Consider the following 12,318-nt stretch of genomic DNA (forward strand, 5'->3'; position numbering starts at 1 on the left):
CTATAATTCACAATATAAAAATGTTCTGAAGTTATTTTCAACCAGTTAAAATTATAAACAATATGAGCGGCACCATGCGTATCTGCGCAGGCTGATCAGGATCCATGCTGTTTGCTATCAGTTTCTTTAATTGTTATAGAGTTTGTAAGCGAACAGCATAGAACCTGATCTGACTGCAAGGATGCGCAGGCTGGTCTCGATCCATGCTGGTCGCAAGCTCATTATGTTGGTTTTGTCATGGCATGGCTCATTAATATTATAACAAAAAGTTAAGTAAATTACTATTTCAGGCAAACATACAGCTTAAATAGCCTTAAGACATGCATTAATTTTAATTACTTCAACATGCAAATTAAATAAACATACATGTAATTATTTACAAGAATTAAATGTTTAATTTTCATTTTACTCTTGTGTAAAAAACCTGAAACAGATGAAGGAAAAGACCAAATAAATGGTACAATATCTTTTAAATGTTTTTTTTTGTTATTGTTTTTTTTTTGTTAAACCACGTTTAAGGCCTGTTTATTTACATTTTCCTTTTTAAACAATACATTCATTTTACATTTTTCAATTAATTCCTTTACATCACATACATTACAAACTAATATATATGTTGTTGTAGACATTTTAAAATAATTTCAAAGAGCTTAAATTTAAATGATGGTTCCTAAAAGAATTTGAAATTCTAATTAAAAGTAATTAATTGTTTTTTATACATATAATAATTAGGATCATAAAGGGAGGTAATAAATATTAGACCAAACATTTTGGACTGATGTGCTGTCAAATATGGATATTCTTATAGGTGTTTTATATATGCATTTATACCACCTTTAATACTGAACCCACCAATAATCTTGAAATATTATATGATATCTTTGTTGTTTTTTTTTTAATTTTCTGATTCAACTGACAGTTAAACAACTTTGATAAATTATATTTAGCTAGGCGAAATGCTCTAATAATTGTTTAAAAAAATTACAATGAAAATTGAACTTTTTTCCACAATAAGATAAATTTGAAATATAAAGCAATGAAAAACATCAAAATTGATAGAAAACCTGAAATAATGGTCACAACTACAAAACTACAAAAAGTTACTTTTAGGAATTATATAGAATTATGTAACATTTAGATTACATGATATTGTTTGAACGCAGACTTGAATTACCTTCTGAAAATATTATTTTTACTTCAAATTATAAATTTTATATCATGTTGCTATCCCAATAAAATGTTTAATTATATTAGCTTTTATCAATACATGATATTTATTCAGTATATCATTACATTAGGACTATAACCCATTACAGGAATTATTTGCTTTGGCCTATTTACTTAAAGGCTTTAGCTAGAGCTTAAAGTACATATAAATGTTCCATGACTTTCTGATCTGCATCTGAAGAGAACATACACGCACCTTTCATCACTAAAACCACAATTAATGTGACCTTTTATTAACTTTTATGTCTTTTTTTCTTGTTGTACAATAATAAATATTATTGATTTTAAAATGAGGGTAAACATTCCCACATCTTTGTGAATAGATAAACAAATCCCCTCATTCATTTCTCCTTCATTTGACTTGGCTAGGTAACCCCTATTGTCAACGCAAGGATACTTATTTTAAAAGAACCAACCTACTTTAATATTGACATTGAGATTTTTATCCCAAGTGATTTGTTTGCGCTATTAAATGGTTTTGATAAATCGTTACAGCTTTAATGTATCAGATAGTTTCATATAGTGTGTTCAAAATGAAGTCAGGAAGTAGACAGAGAAAAATTGTCAAATTTGGACAAATTTATCATCACTTAATGTGTTACGTTATAAATTTTTACCTTAAAATATTAAATAATTAAGTTCATATAAAGGGCACCATACTTAACTTCATGTAATTAAATGTATACAGGCGTGAGTACTTTTTGGGGTTTTTTGTGTATTTAATTTCATTGATAATAATAATTATCAAAAACCTCTATATAATATAAGATATTTTAACTTATAATCCTCTCTCATATTTACATTATTATGCTAAGCATTCTATGGTTTCCCAGATATTGAGCATATGAAAATATGAGTTTATAAATCCCTAGCATTTATTCATTGTCTAGAGATACAAACATTTTTCTTTCTACATTTTATCATTATGTCAATAACCATATGAGGTAAGATAAAGTCAAGGCTCATGAGTGTGTGTGATAACAACATATACTTAACATGCTTGTAAAACAAATGATCCAAAATGATAGATGATCATCAATTTACACAAATAAACATCAATGATTGCAGATAGGTAAATCATTCATTCAATTGCAATGACATTTTATCATCAAAGCAAAATAGAAATCCCTGTTATACATGTAAATGAAGAGGGTACACAATTATCAAGTGCAAAACAAACATACAAATACTGTTTCAAGTATTTCATGATATAACATTTAAGTGTATTACACCCAGGACGTAATACTACTTCTATTACACTATAGTAATATTATGGCCAATATTATATTAAACGCTTTAAAAACTCACATGTATGTAGAAAAACTTAAATATATATTTACCTAAAATCCTTTTCGAAATGTTTAATCTCCAAATGCCCTTCTCCGATTGTCATAGGACTTTCTCCCGAAACTCCCTGTTTCTTGGCCCTTTCGTGTCCCTGAGTGACAGCCCCATCTTCCTGTATCGTTGCTAAAATATCAGGCTTACCATCCTTGTGAACCTTTAATTGTAACACTGATTTAAGTTTATGTACCTCTTCTTTTAATCTATTTACATCCGCTATTCTTTCGTCCAATAGTTTACTTTTTTCATATAACTCTTGCTCATATTGTTGAATTCTTGCATCTTTCTGTTTTAATTCCTTCCTCAGCTCAGGAATTATTTGTTTAATTTTTACTAAATCCAACGTCTCTCCATCTATCACAATTTTAGTAGCACTTGCCCCGTTACCCATGGTCGGAGCAACAGCGTTGAACGGCGACTGTTGCCCTCGACTTGCGATAGACGTTTGATTACTAGTCGGTTGACTTCGTGCTTTAACGCCGAGCAACGGGCGACTACTCGTCTGATATGGCGGGCTATTTGGTGGCGGCATTTTCACCGCTTTACGTCACAGCGTTCTCGATAACGATTTGCTAATTGGGATGCTGAATGTCGCGAGAAACGGTTGCTAAGCAACACACAGCAGTATTGTAGTTCTATCAGAAGTACATGTTGTATGTTATTCAATAGCTATTGTCAATCACACCTGTTTCAGTGATCGATAATAATAATTGGTCACCGCTGGACACTACTCAATTAGATATAAACCTGAAATTAAGGGAAAAAAGAAATTTACTCGTTACATTAGGATAATGTAAGCGTAATACTTGAAAGAGTTGAATCGATCATTTAGCCGATGTTTAAGTATAAACAAAAACGTAAGAGTTGCGTATTTATAAAGCAAATACAAATAAGATCGTTTACTAATCTACATAAAAAGCTCTCTTAGTGAAAGCTGATTGATTTACAGTTAATTAACACGAACCTTTTGTAAAAAAGAAAAGAAAGGTAACGGCAAGAACTAGCTTGTAAATTTTCATGAACATAAAGTAGAAATGAATATGGCTAGTATGACTATGTTATCAGGATCATTATATCTTAATAAGATAGATCGAGTAAAATCATTGATCAATGCATTATCCTTACAAACTCGGGGAATTCCCCCCAATGGACATTCAATTTCTATAATATGAGAAACTAAAATAACAGACGCTATTTTACAAGGCGGCATTCGTGAGGAAAAAAATTAGATAAGTACTTAAGAAATAGCTTTGGCTGCAGAATACCAGTGTTTGTTCTTTATTTTTTATCATTATCATTAATTGGAACGTGGAATAAAAATGATATAAATATAACAATTAGATATATCCCCATGACGGCCTTGTCACACAAGGTGCAGTAATAACAAAATTAACCTTAAAAAGACCAGTATTTATCAATAAGGAAAAAGGGTAAGCATGACAATATGGTAGTATTCTTCTTATTGTTTTTAAATATATAAGCATGTTTCAAAGGTGTGTGCTTTAGCTGATTGGTCTAATTATTCATATCTATGACACGTAAATAAATGAATATTGTATAAATGTATGTAACTTTTTCGGTATAAATGTATGTCACTCTGTTCGTATAAATGTACGTATGTAATTTTGTCTTTTTATAAATGTATGCATTTTTGTCGGTATAAATGTATGTAACTCATTTGTATAAATGTATGTAACCTTGTTCATATAAATGTATATAACTTTGTCGGTATAAATGTATGTAACTCTGTTCGTATAAATGTATGTAGTTTTGTTTATATTAATGTATGTAACTTTGTTTATATAAATGTATGTAACTTTGTCGGTATACATGTATGTAACTATGTTCGTATAAATGTATGTAGTTTTACACAAGTTTATGTAAAATGTATGAAACTTTGTTTATATAAATGCATGTAACTTTGTCGGTATACATGTATGTAACTCTGTTCGTATAAATGTACGCACTTTTGTTTCTATAAATGTATGTAACTTTGTTTATATAAATGTATGTACCTTTGTTTATATAAATGTATGTAACTCTGTTCGTATAAATGTATGTAGTTTTGTTGATATATATGTATGTAACTTTGTATATATAAATGTATGTAACGGTGTTTATATAAATTATGTACTTTTGTTTATGTTTATGTATGTAACTTTGTTTATATACTCTCAAATGTATGTAGCTTTGCTTTGCGATTGTAAATTGAATCCGTAACAACAATTTCTACTAAATAGTATGATCGAATTGAATATCCAGCCTATCATATCATTATCATTATAATTTGAGGGCGGCCTTGACCTTTAACAGACGTGATTATCTCCATAAATGACAATACCACGTTCGAGTTTATCTAAAGAAATAAGAACCGGATGAACATTTATCAAACAATATTAACATCAATAGAGCAAAAACAAACTTTATTGATATCAAAGTGTTTAAAATAATTGTGCAGCTATCAGTCTGTCAGGTGGTGAGCATGTCAGCGACTCATTGCAAGTCAGCAATATACATGTATATTTAACTGAATTACATAATTATGACCACTTTAATTAAGAGCGAAGGAAAGCATGCCACCGAACATATCCATGTGTCCTCATTGATTAAAGGCCCATTATGCATCAGAAATGCTTTTATCTTTATTTCTCAGAACTTTTTTTATTTTAGTGTACTTTTGTAGTATCCTAAAATTTACTTATTGGGCAATTAACTGGAACATCTTTTTAATATGTTGCTTTTTGGGGAATTAGTATTTTGTATGGAAGCCAAAATACAACTTTGTTTACATTTTGCTACATTTATGACAAATAATTTCATATTGATCACTACTCTCTTCTGGTAACAAGCATCCAACATTTTATAAAATTAAAGTTTGCCCTTTCTCAAGAATCAAAAGTTTATTTATTTCTTAGGCATAATGTGCCTTTAAACGACTGCCTTATTTTGCAGCGATTTTCATCACTACGATCCCGCTGGCGTCATATTTAATTATCACAAACAAATGTTTGACGTAACAGTAACTCCCAGTCACATTGTCGTAAGTGATAAACATGGTCAATTGTCATGTTATTTCACGTAATACACGCCAAAATTTCCAGTAAATTATCGCCTATGAAAGTATGCTAACTTATCATGACAAAAATAATAACTAAGAAAATAGAGCGGTGGGGAGAACGATCGGTGGGGGTAAATAGTGCTAAGATATTTTGTTTTGTACCGTTAACTAATGTTTCATCTTTATTGCATTTTTTATTGTCAAAGACGTCAAAGCAAATCATTCCACATAACATATTAAACCTATAGCAAATGATAAAGAACAATACGTTATATGCCGATGGTTTCACCCCCCCCCCCGTCTCTCATACCCAGCCTCCAATCTCGATTTCCGTGTCCCGCATGTTCTATGCAACCAATCATATAATCATCATGTATTATTTATCACTGACTATAGTTCTTATTAGTCAGCTGAGAGATGAGTTACTTTAAAACGTATTAAGATAAACAAAATATTGACTAAAGAATAGTACTAACTTGGCAGCCACTACAAGCGATTAATTTAATGTGGGAAAATACATAAACATGAAACAATTTTATATCTACAATGACCTTATATCTGCTTGACACTGTTTTTGTAAGCAGATCAAGGCCTATTTCAGTATTTTACGACATTGTCAGCAATTATACAGGCACAAAGTGCCCGGTTGATGGTAATTTTACGACGTCAAGAAGCTCAAGATTATCAATTTAAGCCATGTCCATCTCTAAACTGGGTGGTTTTCAAAGCGATTATACTTTGTCCGTACTAAAACTTTGAAATAAAGGAGCGATTGACTTTTATTTGTAAGTGCATTTGTACAAGGACATTTGAACTATGTTTCATGTCAAATTTGTGACAAAACATTCAAGATGACATAACAAAACCTTTTAACATACAAATAAACTGCCAAAAGAGTGTTTACCAACAGACTTTTAATGACAGTATTCCGTAATTCAAACATAAACAAACAAAAATGTTGCAATCGGTAACGCAAGAGGTTAAAAAAATAAAAAATAAAAAGATAAACAAAACATTTTAACGTCATGTGATTAATGTAACTTATGAGTTTAATTATGCAATTAAAGCCACGAGGAAGTATGTAATATCAGTATATTAAACGTCATGTAAATGATCGATTTCCTTTATATTATCTATTACAGGCTATTCTTAATCAACATGTACTTAATCTGAATATGTTTCTATGAAACACAATTTTGAATTTTTTATAATGGTATAAAATACTTAAGCAGATACTTGGAAATGGGTTTTAAACGGATGAACATTTAAACTATCGTCGTTTTACTTGTTTTGTTGCGTTTGCTTAACATGTAATCGTCTTCGGCAATACACTATATATCTGTCACCATGTAAACAGAACCGAACTTTATTCAATTCAATTCAATTAACTCACTCACTAAAAGCATAACAATACCTTTGGTTTACTCGGTATTGATATCAATATCGTATAGTTCAATCCGTAAGTTTTATTTGATTTCTTCTTGTGATCCATATCATTTCAAAAGCGCTCTTATCTTTTATATTATTTGTTTACATATTAAAAACAACTAAAACAAAGAATCAACAAAACATTGAACAAGTAAGTAAAATCACAAGTTTAATATTTGTAGATAATTGATATCCGATATATGTTAGGAAGCGGTGTAACTCTTCTTAGCATTTTCTGTATTTTATAAATGCATTACTTCCCTTTGATCATGAACGTCAACACGAAAATGGATGTTTACAATAAACGTTTATCGCAAACATATGCATCATATCATCATTTATCTATCAATTACAGGCGACAGTCAATGAAATATTATGACACTTAAACTGTACTAAATAAGGTCAATGAAAAGTCACTGCAAACTAATGCAACAACTATCTCCGTGTTGTGTGATACAGCGACGTCAGCAAATTTCGTATATTTGATGAAAAAAAAAACACTCTCGGAATGAAAATAGAAACAGCTTATATACAAATTATTTGTATTCTTACCTGAAACGTGAAAGAAATCGCAAACTAATTATGGTTTAATGTACTATATAGCTAGATGAGACAAAATCGCATTTTCAGCAATATTTATCCAGGATATTATAAACAAAACAGAATCTGAAAGTTAAAAAAGAAGCACAGAAAAGGTTATCACTATCTCAACATTTAATTAATTTAAACACAAAGTGTTAGATTACGTTTATTTACAGAGGCAATACAATCTGTGTAGATTTTTTTCCTTCTGAAAATACTGACATATCTATATTTGAAAAAATATGTACATTTTTTCGTTGGGAATTATGAAAAGAACATAGCACAAAATAGATAAATAACAGCTGGATGAATAACTAAAACCTAATCCTGACTTGACATGAGCTGTATACGCGGAAAGAATACATTGTCCATATACAATACCAGTATACAATTTGTGTTTTACAACGTCATGCATTAACATATATACCACACTAACCATGACAGACTTTTTATACACGTTGCTAAATTCCTTTTACAAATATAATTTAATTAAAACAACAACAACAACAAAATGCAAATTCATTGAAAATAAGTATTCATACAATTCAATCTTCACATAGATGAATATATAATCCAATAATTATATATACAGTTGTATACGCCAGAACAAGCTTACGTAATCACATTTCAACAAAAACAAGTGCACAAGAACACAACAAAGTTCACTCTATATAAAACACATCATATGAATAATACTATTAAATATTGAATGAAATTCAAATACACATACCGGTTTACTATTAATCCTTCAATATAATAACGGCAACAAAAACAACAGCACAGTTAACACATAGTTTACTTAATGAGATGTATGTAAAGATAGTGTTGTTTTCGTATCTACAACATGCATCTGTCATGCCAGAGGCGGTGAACCATACAAGGTCTAGTATGACAAACCGTTTGTCATTGAAACGACTCATACTTTCCACATATAGACTTGCTACGAAACCTTGACAATTGCTTTGTCTTTAGTCGTTCTTCATGGCAAGGTCATTTGAATTTTCCTGTTTTGCTCAAGAACTAAATGCGTCGTTTTTTGTCAATTACATTCGTTTCCTCTGCAATACAGCTATGCAATTAAAACATGTGTTTTGCATGTTCAACATAAAATACAGTTGTCTGTCTTTTTCGAACGTTATAAATTGTTTGTGTACAAAAACGTTTTGAGGTTTTTATGTCGTGTAACATCATTTTTCCCTACATCCTGTTTGAGGTTTTAGACGTTTTTTCTTTTTCTTTTCTTGTAAATTTTTAGTTTAAAACGTTATGCAAGGTTTTGAAATAAATTAAAATGATGTAAGAAGATATAAAATCGTTTGTCGAAGGCCAAGAGGCATTCAGTGTATCGATTATGCGGATAACTTCGGCCATCTTCGTCCGTGTCATGGTCATATCGACGCTTATTCGGTATCTAAAGCCACGGAATGACCCGACTTTAAACGATCGCGAACGATCATATCAATTTGGAAGTCAAGGTCATCAGTAAGTTCTGGTGTTTCTAAAGTGTGGTAAATTATTGCATGCCAAAGAAAAAGTTTACCTAGTATAACGTTACCTTAACTGTGAACGATGAAGTTTCCTAGTATTCAAAGATTTACAGCTCTACGTCTATCTTTTTTCTATCTTCTTTTTTCTATCTAGTTTTATGACAATAACTTTTCATGTACCGATTTTTTTCTCATAAATTACCGAGATAGGGAGCAAACTTTTCAACTCGCAATGCTTTATTTCAAACTTTGTAGTTGCCTAAGGTGTTATTTACTCGTATTTATCAATATTATCATCATCTCCGATACTTCTCAACCTTATGTACTAGATAGATTAATAAATAGTGAAAGGTGTTGAATATACAAAAAAGATCAAACAAAAGGAAAACATTTGTAATCATTAGCTGATAAAAAGATATGAAATACATTATATCAGTGTGATATATCAATGTAACATCCCTGCAATCTAAATGCAATAAAAATATAATAAATGCATTTTTATAAGGCTATTCTTTGGTTTTGAATAATTGCCAATATAATTATACATTACTCTATGAAAAATAAATGAAAAGGTAAAAATGAAATATTTAGAAAAATGGTAAGTAGTATTCTTGAATGCAAAGCGAGAAAAAAAGGATTTTATTTATGAACGTTAAACCTATATTTGATAGACACCTTTACGCTTTCATCACACACTTAGTGCTTAATATGCTCTCAGTTAAAATTTCCATGTTCTTTACTAAGCCAAAGTCATGTATATATCTAGTCTTTTGGGATCATTAATACTCCTTTTTTCGTATTAAAAATGAGTATTTCTAAAGTCGGTGCTAAAAAGCATGAGCGGTACCACTGTTTTGATAATTCTCGTTAACTAAATCAGAGACCTTATTTATTATTTTATCTAAGTTTTTTTTTAATATCATTTTTATTCAGTCTGTAACTAAATTGTAAAGTAAATCATTCCCTTAAAGTCGTTTCGATGTTTTATAACTTTGGTTCAAAAGTTCAAATACAAATAAAGTCAACCCTAAATTCATTACAATAAACGTCCTGTGACAAGGCTACAAATTAGCCACAGGCGAGTTTTGTCTTATCGTTCTTATTACCTTTTAATTTGCCAATTAAGACTTTAATTAATTAATCAGGATCAAATGAAATGAATTTGCTCTTTAATATTCTCGTCATCCTATTATCCCCTGATACATTTTCTGTGAAATCGTTTTCCCGTAAATCTGATCTCACCAGCGTATGTTTAAACATTAACGAGCCCATAAGTAGTTTGATTTATCTCACAAATGACACACAACACTATTTAATAGTGCTGCTCAGTGTCCATAAATTGTAAATGTCACTAAATGAAGATGTTCATATAATGACCTGAGGTCATATTCAAAGACTATTGCTGTGCGGTATGTCTCAAAACGTCATTAAAACCTCTCTTTTTTGTATGTTTTCTGTCACAGTTGTAATATAAAAAGATGTCTTTATCATCGAACGAAAGAAATAAACACCTTATGTTTCTATAACCTTCCATTCAACAGCATGCTACATACCTTGTTCAAGAGCCTTACAAAGAATCTTGGAGAGGATCAAAATAAAAAAAAATCATACGCGGACGCAGAGGGGGAAGGAGCGGGTAGGGGATCTTGACCCCTCGGGATTTGTCTATTAAATTTGGCCTCAAATTAAATTATTTTTAATCAAGGTCTCGATATTAACTTTATGTCTTTTTAAATCATGTAAAAATGGCACATGACCCCCTAGAAAACTGATAAAATGCCAACTCCCTTTTGAATATGCATAAACCCTTATCGAAATTTTGTGACCCCCTGCGGTGAGCAATCCTAAATGCATGTACAATATGTCATGTATTTCATATATGCAATAAATAAACGGAAATACATGATGACAGTGGTGAGTGAAACAACAGTTAATATCACCATTGCACATGCACAGGGTTTCAGCGGTTCAATTAAACAGGTGTAAATAAGGAATTAGTATTTATAGAAGGAATTAGATAATAATACTAGTTTGCCTTCACTTTCGCAAGAAACTGATTACTTTTGCACATGCCAGAGCAGGCGTACCGTGCGAATGACCGTAGAAAGGATTTCATCAATCACAGCGAAAGTGACCTGCAACTTCCGGGAATCGAACTAGGGTCGCCCAATTCATAATCCAACGGTTTCGATTCCCGGACGGTGCAGGTGCATTGTTATAATCAAAATTATAACTCCTTTGATATCATTTTCCCCAATTAGTGTAGTGTCATCAATGAAAAACCAAAAACTGAAAAATGAAAACGTTAATGGAGAGCTTAATGATGTAACTTTAAGATTAAATAGTCTCTTAAATGTATCTTTATCGTCTCTATATAATCTTTGACTAGACACTTTAATCTACATAACAAATTCACGGACATTGTCTCTTCTTGGTGCAAAACAATGAGATGTCGATTGCACCTATTATCTTTCGACAGCAAAAAATAAGTCCAGTTAGTTTACTTCCATAGGAAAATCAGAACCACCGACGTTCCTAAAGCTAGCTGGATACTTTCCTTTATAAGTACCGTGGAACCGAAAGGCATTGTCCTAATTCTCTGTAACGTATGGGAAATAATTGCTGTCTATCTATCATTTAGTATTGTATTGGTATCATCTTTATCACTTTATTGCCAACTATAATATATGTAAACTGAATACTTAAAGTATCGAAATGAAACGAAAATTCACGCATAAGAAACAAAACGATGCATGGATGTTAACTTAATAATGACAACATTTCTGAAGTAAACATTTCATTTTATATATAAAAAGTATAATTGATGAACACATTCTAAGAAATTGTAACCGTTAAATGTCTGATATTTTAATCAGATACAGAAGTGATTTTAAATGAAATCGTATTTATTTGTCTGCAGTGTCATTATTGACATTTGCTACATAATGCAAAAGTTTACTGGTTTGCTGTTTCCTTAAATAACATCAATACGTAAAATAAAACAATATAAAACAAATATAAACGAATTACGTATAAAATAGCGCAGTTCAGATGTTCATTTGTAAAACACAGCTAATATAACGAAGTAATTAAATTATTGCTACGGGTTAACCCAGTGAATAAAACGTACTAGATTGTTAACGCGCCAAATAAATTAATAATGAAACGAAATCACGATATATAACCATCTAT

At 30.7% G+C, this 12,318-nt stretch overlaps 1 protein-coding gene across 8 annotated transcripts in view; it reads right to left on the minus strand.

Moving 5' to 3' along the window:
* The window catches only part of LOC132717728 (cGMP-dependent protein kinase 1-like), a 91,018-nt gene that overhangs the window by 52,633 nt on the left and 26,067 nt on the right, over positions 1-12,318 (minus strand). For 7 of the 8 annotated variants that reach the window (XM_060701275.1, XM_060701279.1, XM_060701276.1 and 4 more), the window contains one exon: positions 2,568-3,318. In XM_060701275.1, coding sequence (XP_060557258.1) covers positions 2,568-3,103 — 536 coding nt within the window. In that variant the 5' untranslated portion in view covers positions 3,104-3,318. Of the gene's footprint in view, positions 1-2,567; positions 3,319-8,369; positions 8,520-12,318 lie in introns of those variants that run through there. The other variant, XM_060701278.1, reaches the window with a different exon arrangement.

This window comes from Ruditapes philippinarum, unplaced genomic scaffold (genome assembly GCF_026571515.1).
Source record: "Ruditapes philippinarum isolate M1 unplaced genomic scaffold, ASM2657151v2 ctg793_1_1_1_1, whole genome shotgun sequence".
Classification (NCBI taxonomy): domain Eukaryota; kingdom Metazoa; phylum Mollusca; class Bivalvia; order Venerida; family Veneridae; genus Ruditapes; species Ruditapes philippinarum.